The sequence below is a fragment of the Xiphias gladius genome, chromosome 24 (genome assembly GCF_016859285.1).
Source record: "Xiphias gladius isolate SHS-SW01 ecotype Sanya breed wild chromosome 24, ASM1685928v1, whole genome shotgun sequence".
NCBI lineage: Eukaryota > Metazoa > Chordata > Actinopteri > Istiophoriformes > Xiphiidae > Xiphias > Xiphias gladius.
In genome coordinates, this window is record NC_053423.1 from 14,047,736 (window position 1) to 14,062,047 (window position 14,312).

Consider the following 14,312-nt stretch of genomic DNA (forward strand, 5'->3'; position numbering starts at 1 on the left):
TGATAGTGAATAAAGTGGCAGTCTTGTCAGAGTTCCCAGTCTGGCAGGGGTCCCTGTAATGTGCACACACATGCACACACATATGCAAACACACACGTGCAAACACACACCCACACTAATGAAAAACCACGTAGACAAAAAGCTACTGAGAGACAGGAAAGAAATAGAAAAGTAGAGAGAGACCGAGAAGTATAAGCCTGCAGCAAAATTGTATTTTCCAGTTGGACTATATTTAGCAGGGAGATAACAAATCACGTTGAACTTATCCCTTTGATCATGATTATGATTATGACTGGGCAATCACGCACACACAAAAACTCAAATGGAACAGACATATGTAGCCCATGCACACAGCTTTATACTGCTACAGCACTTACAGTATGTAAATGTTTTTGCAGACAACTTAATGATTTGTTGGTTTGTTGATTCGCAAAAAAAATTGTGTGGGTTTTTTTTTTCCCCAAAAAACCCAGGTACCACTCCCGTTCACTATTATTGTCACTACTGAACCCCGACTTACTTTTTGACAGAGATCCAATGCATTGGCTCCTCTTAACATCCTAAACTGAAATGCTACGTGGAATGAAGGTTAACAATAACCTTCATTCAATGTAGCATTTCAGTTGTTTGTTTAAGGGGAGTTTAAATGGATTTTGTTTATGGAACGGAGATACCTGAATATAATTACAGATCCTGCTGTTGCTGCTAACAACTAAAGGTGAATCCATCAGAGTTGATAGCATCAACAAAATCTACAATGACAAAACCAGAGTTTAACGCTGCATTTATTAAATGGAGAATAACATCACTGTTGCAAATATTTTTGCATAGTTTGAATGTGATTCAGTCAGAACCATGAATGTCACATGATAATAACTCATAATGTTCCTGCGTAGAAGCCTCTAGGGCCCTAACAATACATTTTTAAATGTATGTACTATATATATGACACTAGACTAAGCTGAAGAGCAATGCACACATTTAGTGAAGACAAACTTGTAACTTTTCACCCCAAAGTATCTTTTGGACTTTTTTGCATTTAATATATTGGCTGTTTGGGGAAAGTGAGGAAGGATATCAGTTGCTGCTTTAGGACTCTGAAGCCGAATGTTTGTTGTTTGAGTGTTTGTTGGATCTTGTAAACATTTTGTAATTGTTGTAAATGACCAAAGGCACAGTATTGGTTATACAGATGGCACCATAACCACAAAGCACTTCAGCACTGCTTGAATAAAGATGAAGGATTTATAAATTATAGATTGGCATCTAAGTTAAACACATCAGAGAGTATGGTGTATGTATAACTGTAACATATAATTGTAAACTTCCCAAATTTATACATAATTGACGAAATGAAAGTTTAGTTTAATTCTGTCTCCCTGCAGGGTTTTAATCAAAAACATCATACAGTATGAGCACAATTCATCCATTACAGACCAATGTTTTGGGTTTTTTTATGGTTTCTGGTACCACATTCAACTGCAGTGTTTACTGGACCGGATTTTATATGGGCCAAATAAAGAAAAAGAATTATACTCTTGTGTGTGTGTCTGTCTGTCTGTCTCTCTGTCTGTTTCAGTGTGAAGGAGAGAGAGGGTGACCTATACACACCTCCACTGCTTTGACCATAGAAGGACAATAGTATAGTGCACGAGTGAACGATTCAGGTTACTGACTCACAAACACACACACTGTGTTTTTTCAATATGTCACTAGTGTCCCGGAGAGAACACGCTTTGGTAAGATGGATCATTGTGTTTGTGAGTGTGTGTGTGTGTGTGTGTGAGAGAATAAAGCACAGGGGGGACCGACGGCCTGGGTTATAGGTCATCTGATATCCTCATACACTCTCTCACACACGCACACACGCACACACACACACACACACACACACACACACACACACACACAGATGCTGCAAACTCAGCAAGATTCAGGTGACATAGCTTTTCAGTGAATCTGTGTTTGAGCGTCAGTTTCAGTGAAGCAGTACTCTCTCTTTTTGCAATGTAGGTCAATTGAGCCTGCATCTCCTTCTCCCTCATACATCTCAAACCTTTCCTCCCTCTCACACCCCCGTTCTCCCATCTTCATCATCTTCCTACCAGTCTTCATCCCTCCCTCAAATCCCTTTGCTGTTGTTTGTCCTGTTTTCTTCTTTTGTCATTTAAGATTTCCCACCCTACACACTGGAACGGAGTTTACAGTGAGTCTTTTTCTTTTGACGTTTCTTTCTTTACCTTTGTTTCAGTCTCTCACAAATACTGCAGGATAAAGTAGAAGAGAAGGGACCCAAGTTGCGAAAGTTTTTTTTCCCCAGGAATGATGTGTGTGTGTCTCACCCCTATTAGTTAAGTTCCTATATATACATGTTGTATAATTTCTATTTCCGCGGTAATGCAAGATGACAAACCACTTTTGTGGTGGCGGTTGTTTAATAGTTGTAGTGCCATGCCACACTTACTAAACATACGGAATGTAACAGCAGTACAATATATCCCATTACACAACGTAAACAATATTTCTCTTGCAATTTTCAGAAACTTTTTCTCAGAGTGAACTGTCAGAAACTACGTGCGTCGCTCTGAAGATAAAAGCGCGCATAGATGGCATCATGAACAGATCTGTGGCTGGATGTACAGACTCTGTCAGTGTTTGATGTGGCAGCTGATATGAAGTGGCTCTGATCCAAGAGCTCTCAGACACACAATATTACTGTTATCTCAAAGTTTTAATTTGGTGAAGAGGTTGGTGAATACAAACAGAATAGTTTTTCTTATTTTTTTTATCTCTACCAACTGTGTTTTGTGACGAAGCCTGAAAAGTGAATGAGGCGGGGTACAGTACAGTAGAGACACGAGCAGAAGAAGAATGTGAAAGGATGCCAAGAGAGAAGAAGCAAAGACACTGAGCGACAGAGGATTAAGAAGATAAAACCATTAGATGGAAGAATGATAATTGAGAATGGAGTTATGAGGAAGGAGAGGTGGGCAGGCTGAGGCAGGAGAGGAGTTGAGTGGAGGTAGAATTACAGAGAGGAGAAAAAGGAGGGAATAGCAGAGAAGAGTACATTTCAGTGTTAAAATCTGACAGAACCACAGTACCTCTCACACTCACCATATGTGCATGTGAATTTGCATGTGTCTACTCCTATGCCTGTGTCTGTAGTTTTGTTGTAGTAGCAATGCGACGCTTCTTAAATCACAGGAATCTGCTTGAGATGCAAGATGTCCTCATCCTACAGACCACACACACTCTCTCTCTCACACACAGACACACACACACACACACACACACACAGTGGGTGTTGGTAACACTCTGCAGGAATTAGCAAATAAGCCTTAGGAAACCTGGGAGGTGTTGACCCAGTCATTCTGGCTGAAAGATTCGATCTTTTGTGGCTTGGCAGCTACAGAGATCAGATAGTTGGACACATCACCAATACAAGAGGTTGTGTAATTGGGTTTAATGTGAGCAGAGTTAGCAGCATTTGAAGTCTAATATTCAGTAATGTTACCGAACCAGCTGCATAAATGTCTGCGATCCGCTTTTATATCATGCTGCTCCGCGTCTTCAGATTCTCAGTCTATATAATTTTTTTGAGAGTGAAAATAAACTCTAGACCTTTTTATTTTTTCAAATTATCATTTATTTGTTGATTAATGTATTCATTTAATAGATGCAAAATATTCATACTTTCCCATGGTTTTGGCAGTCACTTAGGTTATCATTTTATTTACTTTCTTACCACAGTAATGCTCATATGTTTCTGTAAGTGTAATTGTGCACATTTCATGGTTGCAATAAACTCACTCACCCTCTGACAATGTAACTCATTGACTTTGCAAATCCTTACCTGAGGAAATAAATTGACAAAACTCTAGTTGTACATGTCCAAGTGTGTTAGTCATATGCTACTTGGCCCCCTTTGAAGAGTGCAAATATAAGGAGTCTTTAAGTTGGACAAATACATGTGTCTCTTTATGTGCTTTTGTGCACTAGTTGTAATTTGTGTGTGTGTGTGTGTGTGTGTGTGTGTGTGTGTGTGTGTGTGTGTGTGTGTGTGTGTGTGTGTGTGTGTGTGTGTGTGTGTGTGTGAGTGAGACAGAGAGAGAACTTGTGCTGTGTGTCAGGAAAAGAACACATGCTAGCATAATTGAATATATCCGGGTGTCAGTGTTGAGGGTGTGTGCTTGGTTGTGTATGTGTGTGGGTGGGTGCATGTGCTTGAAATGCCTATACATTATTTATGATATTCACACTAAGCTTTCCATCTTTTGCAGCAGGGGGTCCTCACTAACAGATGGCGCACACACATCCATGTGCACACACATGGTGCACACTCCCACATACTTTGCTGAGTATATCACAGGTCTGTTAGTTGAAGTACTGCAGGTGCTGGAAACTTCTTGGAGTTGTTCACGTGTTTATTATAAGGGGTCTAAGATTCATCAGTTCCATCAGAACTGCTTTGATTATCATCATTTTTATTCTGCCTCATTTCTTCCTCTGATCTAAAAGAATCTGGACCTACAAAACCTATAGCAGCCAAACATGCACTCATTTACTGTCGAGGCAACAAAACCCACTCAGCTAGCTGCCTGGTGGCACTACAACAGCAGCTTTTACTACACACTGTAGAAGCACAAGACATGTTTGCCTTGTAGACAACTTTAGAATTTTTTGGACTTTGTGGAAAACTTTTTTTCACTTCTTCTACATTAGCATATTTGCTACATAGCAGTGCCCCACATATAAATTATTGAATGTAGTTTTAAAAATTGCCTACTGTTTGGCCACAGTTTATTAATATTTGATTGTATTATTTGTCTGCAAGGCTTATTTTATATAAACTTAATGCACATTTTTATTTAACAAGTCTTAGTGTTGAGTTACTAGTTGACCTCCCGAGTTTCTAGTTGCAGGCATTCTTACGTGGGCTAATGGCCCCTTTGCCATCCTACAGGTCATTCTAGTTCCTTTCAAACCCTGTAAGCTCCCAAAGAGGGTTTTTTACCTTCCTTAATATCTTGTTGTAGAGCATATTGTGTTAGTCGATGGCCCTGTTTTAGTTTTGGAGCTGTTTGTGGAGCTCCTGAGTTCGTGATGCAGGGCATCATTTTATTGCCTCATGGCCTGTTTGTCGACCTTTATGGCAGTAAATGTTTAACTCAATAGTTTCTCATTTTCTCTTCTTAAACCCCTTTCATTATACTCCTGAATCTTTTGGTGCGGAGCATTATTTTGCAGACACATGGTGTTCTTCTGTGCCGTGTTTTTTATTTTATTTTTTATGTCCTGTTTTTTCTAGATCCATGTGTTGTTCTCCATCTCCCAGCCCTTGAATTTTAATTTCTTTTTTTTTCCCTTCAGGGTCGGTGTGAAGACAGTACAGTGTATAAAAGCAGTGTTCCTTTGTGGCACTGCACCCTAGACCAGGGAAAGGCTACTTACTGTGTGATGCAGTGCATTGAGTAACTTGCAGTGTGTCAGCTTCTTCATTACCATTGAAATGAGCTGTTAGCTGTTGCACTTACAATGTTTGAAGGTAGAAACTCTGAAGATTGGCTTGTCATTATGGTTGCTTTCTGGGTGAAAACAAATTCAAATTTGTAGTATTTACCCATTGCTCAGTTTGAGACCCGCACTTTTTCAGTCTGCCCGTCTTTCTCTTCCACAGGTTTGTGCTGCGTGTGGGGAGGCTTGGGTTTGCAGGGAAATGATTCCGCATGAAGTGCGACGCACTCGGCCCCCCGTCGTCCTCGGCGGCAGCAGCAGGTGTGACGTCGTGACACTCTCCCCTACCACACTGAGCTCACCCTTCAGACGCTAAAGACCCCTGGACCGAACACACCACCCTACCCCTTCCCTCCAACCACCTCTCCATATCTTCATCTCCAATCTTTAATCCTTCCACACCTGTTCCTTAGGGCCTGGATTTTCTTTATCAAGAAGAGACCTGATAATCAACGGCCTTGGGTGAACTGGATAGAGAGAGAAAGAGAGACAAGATTAGGAAGGTTAATTTATAGCTAATTAAAGTGAAATAAAGGACAGAACATCAAATGTGAGGAAAAGAGGAAAGGAGAGTGAAATAGAAAGTCAGAGAGAGGGGGAGCAAAAAGGAAAGAAAAAACCAGAGAAGTCCAAAATTTGAGGAAAGATAACACAAGTACAGTTGAGGGACGTGAGGTGAAATCATGAAGTCCAACCAGGAACGCAGTAATGAATGTCTTCCCCCAAAGAAGAGGGAGATCCCCTCAAGCACATTACCATCTGAAAATCGTTCAATTACCATGCCACCTGCCAGTGACAGCCAGCGCACAGAGAACATGACCTGGCTTGCCAGTGTGGCTGGTGGGAATGAGAGCAGTGTGGGTGGGCACCGTAGCTCCAGTCAGTTTGATGGACCCCAGTATAAATCCCTCTCCTCCACCTCAGACTCTTCATCCTCCTCTTCCTCACTGAGACTAGTCTCATCTCTTCCTACAGTTTATACATCCCCCTTGTCACAGTCCACAGTTGGAGGAACTGTCCATTACACCCAGCTGCCCCCCAATCTACAGTTTATAGCCTCACCCTACACTGCCCCATACACAGGCTACATCTCCCCTCAACTGCTTCCACCTCCTCCTCCACCTCCCCCCCTCTCATCCTCTTCCTCCTCCTTGGCCGCACAGAGATCCTCACACACAGAGACAGCCTCTGCTCCTTCGCAGGCCTCCAAACATGACCAGCAGCGAGCATCAGCAGGGCGGACTTCCATGCCTCCGCCTCCTACAGACCCTGCCCCTCATCATGTTCAGATGTCAACTTCCCCACGGACTGTTCCATCGCCTCATCACCAAGGAGGTATTCACCTTCCTCCCCAGTCACTGCACCCCCACCATACTTTGGGACATGGAATGCCCCAGGTTGTTGTGCAGTATACAGACGGACCTACCAGGAAAGAGGAACTTGGCATCAGATCCAGAGAGCTCCACAATGGAGAGTTGGAAAGGGGCCGACGGTATGGAGCATCCCCTGAGTCCAGCCTCTCCAAGTCAGGGAGCAAATCACGGGATGCCACTTCTTCCTTTTCCTCCTATGAGGCCCGCCAGCTGGTTCTGCCATCAGACTACTCTACTCATGATCCCTCAGGGCTGAGAACCTCTATCATGCTAATGCCTAACAGCCATGGGGACCACCAGCTGGTACCACCCAGAGCTAGCCCTGAGAAGCTGACAACCTCTGCCCCCACACACCTCGAAAAAGGTGGCATCGTCCTGGGCAAGCCTGTCAACCGCACACCCTCCTCCTCCAACACCACCTCCTCGTTCACGTTTCCACCCCCATTAAGTGTAGACAGTCTGAAAGCTGCTGTCAGCACACTGTCACCCCAGACCGTTATCCAAACCACCCACAGTGCTACAGAGTCACTGTCAATGGGGCTCCCCTCCACTAGTATCTACCCTCAGCCACCTATCATTGGTTACATCGCAGGGGGCAGTGGAAGCCAGCATACGCCAATCAGCTACCACACCAGCCTACAACAACACTTACTCATTCCTGGTACCCAACCAGTTATTATCCCTGTTAGTGGAGGTGGAGTGACCACATTGGAACCTGTAACCCCCCACGTGACATCATCTACCCAAGCCGCACCTTTTCCTACCACACTCCCACACACGTACATTGCTTCCACTGCTCCCAAAGGAGAAACTCTGGAAGCCTCCAGTGGCTCGTACCACCAGGCCGCTTCAGGCGCAGTGGTCCAAGCCCAGCTTCATCTCCCCATTGTTCCCGCGCCGCCGGGGCTGGTCGCTCCTTCTGCTCCGCCTCCTCCGTCCAATACGGTGGTGCCTCCCTCACTCCCCCCATATTTCATCAAGGGCTCCATCATCCAGCTGGCCGACGGGGAGCTGAAACGTGTGGAGGACCTGAAGACAGAGGACTTCATCCAGAGTGCCGAGATCAGCAGTGAGCTGAAGATCGACTCGTCCACGGTGGAGCGCATCGAAGGGAGCCACACCTCACCCAACTTTGCTGTGGTTCAGTTCTCTGTCGGTGAGCACCGTGCACAGGTGAGAACAAGGAGAGACATATATTAAAGCCTGTTCTTGATGTGGATCACAACACATGATAACAGACTTAGTAAAGTTGTTCCTGTCAGGACCCATCACCATGACTAGTGCTGAAACATTTAGTTGATTAATAGATTTGGCAATTGAGAAAAACTTAATTAACAACAATATTCATCATCAATTTATCATTTAAAGGTACAGTTTAACATTTTAGGACATGCGCTTATTCACTTTTGTGCCAAAATGTTAATTGAAAAAATTGTTATCACTCTTGTGTCTATCTGTTAAATATTAAATTACAACTAGCAGCCAATTAGCTAATCTGAGCACAATGACTTTCTGAAGTCTCCTCCGGTTGCCCAGCAACTTCATTGCACAGGCAAGATTCACTGCTCCTGGCCAAGAAATAGCCCTGCACATACCTCCCCCGTTGAACCACAACTTGTTGTTTTTATACAATGGTTTGTGTACAGATTAAACAGACAACATATATTGTGCTAATTTCTGTTTATTAGGTCATTTATTTTACCATTGGATAGAGCCTAGATAGCTGTTTCCTCCTGTCTCTAGTCTTAATGCTAAGCTATGCTAATAGGCTACTAGTTGTAGCTTCATCTTCCGCAAACAGTCAGGAGAGTGGTGTCAATCTTCTCATTTTACTAACAGCAGGGAGGTGAATAAACCTACTTTCCAAAGTGTTGAAATATTAGGTCCTCTATCAAGTCTTTTAGTGATGTTTTATGTTTGGAGTCATCTCTAAAAACTATAGTTGAATCCAGTGCCCGACTAACCAGCCCAGTTGTAGTTTGACTCTGTGAGTGCCAAAGATGACTTTGAGCAAAATCTCTAAGAACGATTTTATGTATATTCTTAGCTGGTGTTATTAATGTTGAATGACAAGAGTTGAGCTGCTCCAATATTAATGACTCTATTATCTTGAATCTCAAAGGACTCTGCTATTCCCTCTGTAATTAAGTTCAATGTAACAGTATGACAGTCATGTGACAAACATGTTCTGAATTCGAGCTTTACAGAAGTTCAAAGAGTAACTTGTCAGAATCTCCTCATCAGGTTCTCTATTAAGTATTCATTCATTGGAACGTGACATTTAACTGCTAGATACTGTGTAACACATTCCTTGTTTGACAGGAGCCCAGTAATTACATTTCTTTATGCCAGTTTCTGATATGTAACTTAAGTTTAAGCCCTAACCCATACTGCTAAGAGCAGGCATACTTATTTAAAATTAGGCCTTTATATCCAAATAATGTTTTGTATTCTGAAAAGTTTGAAAGGTCACATAGACCTCTCACTCTTTTATAACTTTGATCTCTCAGTACTCTCCTGACATCTAATACTATGCCACAATTTATCTTTCTGTTTTCTATCTCTGGTTTTCTACAGCTCCTTGAAATGCACTTGCGCTCATTCACACATGCACACACACGCACTCACTGTCTTTGAGGGTGTGCGTTAAAGCCAGTTAATCTATTTCATCTGTCCATGCTGTGACTCGTCCACCCACACAGCGCATCTATAACGATCTCTCCCGCCCCCGGCTGCTCTTTGATACTTTACCCCACAAAAGCTGACCATCTTTCAAAGACTTATCCTTCTCTCTTGTACTCCCTCTCTTGTACTCTTGTTTTTTTTTTTTTTCCTGAAAGGTGGTTGCAGCTTTGAGTCCACACTCAGAAGACTTACTCTGAGTAGTCAAAAATTATATAATACGGGAGGGAAAATATTGCCTGACGTTTGCTTTGAGAGAATGTTTGATGCATCTCACACTTGTATTGTTCTTGACATTTTCCTCTTTCACACTCACTGCTTCACTCCTCTTCTTGTTCAACCCACCCTCCCTTTTTAAACTCGCCTTTTCATCTCCATCTCAGTAACTTCCTCCATTCCCACCTTCTCTGCAGTGTTTCAGAGCTGCTTTTATCTCTCATCTCTTCGTTCTAACATACATGAAAATAATACGTTGTCCTTTTGGCCATTAAGACAATCATTTACCAAAAAATACTTGCTGCTATGCCAACAATGTCCAGCTGTGCCCTCCTGTTAAGTATGACTATCAGAGTTTGAGATATTACATAACTGTCCTGCTGATTTGAAGAATTGTATGTCGCAAACCTTCTTTCATTCATCTAAATTTAAACTAAACTAAACTAAAGTCCCTGTAGTTTTTGATAAGCTATCTCTCTGTCCTTGTTTGTTCGTGTCTATTTAAATATTTCTTGGACATTACATTATCATATATTATATTATGTTATATTGAAACACTGGTCTAGACTTTCACTTTTGAGAAACATTTCAAAATTAAAGAGATTTAACCCTTAAATAATACTGCAAGAATTATAAATGCTTCCAAATGACCTTGCTGTACTTTTGGTTTTCAGGTCTCAAGCTGTGGCACTATTCCAAAATCAGCATTGACTGTTAAAAAAAAAAGATTGCTTCTGTAATGTTTTTAACTTTTCTGTTGTGATTGCTTCTCATACAGGATTGATTAGGATTATGGAATTATGCTTTATTTGTACCTTGTGGGCATTTTGGCCTTTATTGGACAGGACTGTAGCACAGTAGAAATGGCAGAGAGATGACAGGAAAGGAAGGGAGAGAAGGAATGACGTGCAACAAAGGTGCCTGTTTCTACTCAAAGTGTGGACAGTGTGATTACATGGTCACTACTAGGTCAACACGATGCCCCACAATCACTTTTAAGATTGATTTATTTGTTGTACTCGTAGCCCACTGTAGGTTTTTTGTACCCTTAATATTCCAGGGCATCTAAAATCTTTGTCAGGGCCTTTGTCACCATTTCCTCTCTAAAGTCTAGTGCTTACTAGGGTTTTAAATCCTTTGAAACTTTTCTTAGGGTGCGTCCTCGTGGCCCAGGGATTTAGGGCACTGGCCATGCGATGTCCACTGCTCCAGTCTGGCCAGGGACCTTTTATGGCATTCCATTCTCCGTCTTTCTCTCTTTTGTTTCCTGTCAGTTTTCTATCTGCTTTGTTGTAAGGGCATAAAATGCCCTCAAAACAAATTGTAAATATTATCTTCTTATATTCCAGCAAATAAAGAGAATGATTTAAAAAAAAAAAAAAAAAAAGAATGGCCGAAGAGTCCTAGGAAGAGTTAACTGCTCTTGATGTGTAAAATTGTTGTGCTGCCCCCTTAATGTAAAGCACAGACTGACATGACAAGCTTACATACAAGATTTTGTATTTCATTGTATTGATGTCCTCCCTCCCTTCCCTCCTTCCCTCCCCTCCAGGTGAGTGTGGAGGTCTTGGTGGAGTATCCCTTCTTCGTCTTTGGCCAAGGCTGGTCTTCATGCTGCCCGGACCGGACCACCCAGCTTCTGGAGCTGCCTTGCACCAAGCTTTCTGTGGGTGATGTTTGTATTTCACTCACCCTCAAGAACCTGAGGAACGGATCACTGAAGAAGACTCAGCCCCTGGAGCTGGCCACCCCTGCTTCTGTCCCAGCCTCCAGCCACGGGCACCTAAAGCCCCCCAGAGCTGTCTCAGACGCTCCCCAAAGCTGCAGTGGAGCAGGTTCCAGGCACGGCGAGCGAGAGAATGGCATCAGCCAGCGGGGGAGTGGTGGGAATGGTAATGGGAGAGGACGGGGCACCAATGTGGAAAATGGGGATCTTATGTTTGGGGAAAGAGGGTCAGTTTCTAAAGGTCAGGTCACCAGCAGCGCAGAAGCCGTCTCCAGTAAGCCATCAAGTGGTAGGAAGCGGAGGTGGTCTGCCCCTGAAGGTCGAAAAGTAGAAAAATCAGAAGAGGAGCCTCCTTTGACCCTGCCCAAACCTTCCTTCATCCCTCATGAGGTGAAAGTCAGTATTGAGGGAAGGTCAAATATTGGCAAGTGAAGGCTATCAGCACTGTTAATAAACCTTGAGATTTGGAGAAAAAAAAAACATAAAAAGATTCTACAAAGAAAAAAAACATGAATGCCCACATTAATGTTTCATTTGTATTGGTTTTTAAGTTTTGTTTTCTGTTTTTATTTTTCTATCTTGAATACTGTACTGTAGAGGTAAACTTACCCTACATGGTATCACCTTACATTAAGTCCATGTAGTTTATAACACATTTTTATAGGTGGATTTGATATCACACAAGCAATCGGTGCCGTTTTGGTTGTTTTCATGAGATGACTTATGGTGAGGGATTTGTGAAGTGTGCTATGTGTTTATCGGTGGCTGTGTGGCACACCGGAGCAATGCCCGATGACTCTGCTTGGCTGGCTGCACTTGACACATTATGTAAATTTCAAATTGAATCAGTGCAGAGTCAGCTCCTTGACAGTGATTTCACTCTCTGTGCACTGCTACTGAGGCTGCCCGGACCATCTCTTGCCATGCCAGCGTTTTACACCGGGCCACAGGAGTGATATAATGTCAGCTGATCCCGATCATTAAGAATTTTTTGGATAAATCATTAAATTTTTCATTCGCTAAATCAGAGCGTGAGTTGGGAGAATGCCCCCCTCCATGTCTTTAGTGTAAGTGTGTCATGTGTTATTCATAGTGTCATCAGGGTGTGCCAGACCAGATCTTTGATGTCATCAAGTAGTGCCAGTGTGCCACACAACAGAGAGGGAACAACACTTACTCTGTTCAGTTTGATGACAGTGGAGTCTTTACTTTCATCTTTATAGTTTTTGTTTTTTCCTTTTTTTTTTTTTTCTTAAACCCCTCGTCTTCTGTCTCTGCAGTTATTTGTTTTCATTGATTGTCAAAAACCTTAATCAGGGGTCATTTAGTCCTAGATTGAACCTAGGTGGGTCAATGTTAATGTTTAAATGTGAGATACCCTAACCTAATACATACATACAAGTGCAGACACACTGGGTTGGCGAACTTCACTTGGAAAAAAAAATTGAGAGGACGACTGCATATAGTCCTCGTCGTTTTTTTTTTTTTGATGAATTACTTTATATTTTTTTTATCCAAAAAGGCTGTGTGAGAGGAACCGAGTGAATCTGCATGTCAGTTCTGAGAGGGTCAGGATGTTTCAAAGCACTTAACACACCTGTCACACTCACCATACAGCCGACAAATTGTTGTTGTCTCTCTATTTACGCAGTACTGTATGTTTTTAGATTTTTTTTTTTTTTTTTTTTTGAGACAAGGGTAGAAAGTAGCAACAGCACTTTGGAAAGGTGAAGCTTTCGGAAAAGTGATGGGGTCATTTGGTAACGTGTGAGTGGATTTGCCATGGGATCGCAAGGAAAGGGATGAATGTGACAGGTATTGGAGAAAATTCCAGTTAGTAGACGGTTAGAGAAAACGTTAACGGTGACGAGAGGAATTGTAAATATGATGGTCTTCAGCATGTGCGCTTCTACAGCCAGCTAGCCACACAAAAGTTAGGGAAAAGTATTGGAATGTGTTTTGAAAGTTTGGGATCTGGCATGAGGAGTAACAAGGAAAAGGCTTTGGAATATCCCAGTTGATGTTCCGTACTAGACTGAGAGCAATGATTAGAAGCTCACGCCACAGAATTTTGAAGGGTGTCATATATTTGTAAGGTATTTGTGTATGCTAGAGTGTGCATGATGGCTGGTATGTGTCTGTCCATACACACACACGCGCTTACACAAACACAAAACAGTACAGACCATAACCTAAAACTCAATGACCTATAATATGTACTGTATTTGTTGGTAAGCAATTAGACGAATGCAGATGCTTTTTGGTGCATAACGTCCCTACTGCAAAGACACTAGTGGACTGACATTGGATTAATGCACACTGCTAACAGCACAGATGTACAGAAAGTGCTCTGTGGTGTGTTTGTGTATGTGTGTGAGTTTGTGTATGAGTATATGTATACTGTGTATAGGAAAAGGATATACTCATTTGATATATAGGCAGTGCTAAATGTCCAGTGTTTCTACTTGGAGTCTTCTACTTAAGAGAATCTTGCAATTTGCACATGAGGAGGAGGGAGTTAGGTGGAGACATGATTATTGACGGCCCTGTCCTGAAAGGAGCCCTAGACCATGCAACACACTGGAGGAGACCAGGGTTTTTGTTCCTCAACAGGCACTTACCACATAATGGAGGAAAAAGTTTCTGCATCAGCGCAGTTAAGGTCAAATTACATTTGAGTTTTTACAAACACAAGCATAGCTGTAAGCCAGAATTGTAACATGTGCCTGCCTACTGAATTTGTTTAAAGATGAACCATTTGTAGTGTGTCTCAAGGAGACTCTCTCCCTGCTGTTGAA

The 14,312-nt window shown here is 42.3% G+C and overlaps 1 protein-coding gene across 1 annotated transcript in view; it reads left to right on the forward strand.

Moving 5' to 3' along the window:
* Positions 1 to 12,693, forward strand: part of atxn1a (ataxin 1a) — an 86,600-nt gene extending 73,907 nt beyond the window's left edge. Inside the window, exons 4-5 of the mRNA XM_040122082.1 lie at positions 5,681 to 8,063; positions 11,341 to 12,693. Of these exons, the coding sequence (XP_039978016.1) occupies positions 6,201 to 8,063; positions 11,341 to 11,946 (2,469 nt within the window). The 5' untranslated portion in view covers positions 5,681 to 6,200 and the 3' untranslated portion in view covers positions 11,947 to 12,693. The remainder of the gene's footprint in view (positions 1 to 5,680; positions 8,064 to 11,340) is intronic.
* Positions 12,694 to 14,312: the final 1,619 nt, after the last annotated feature.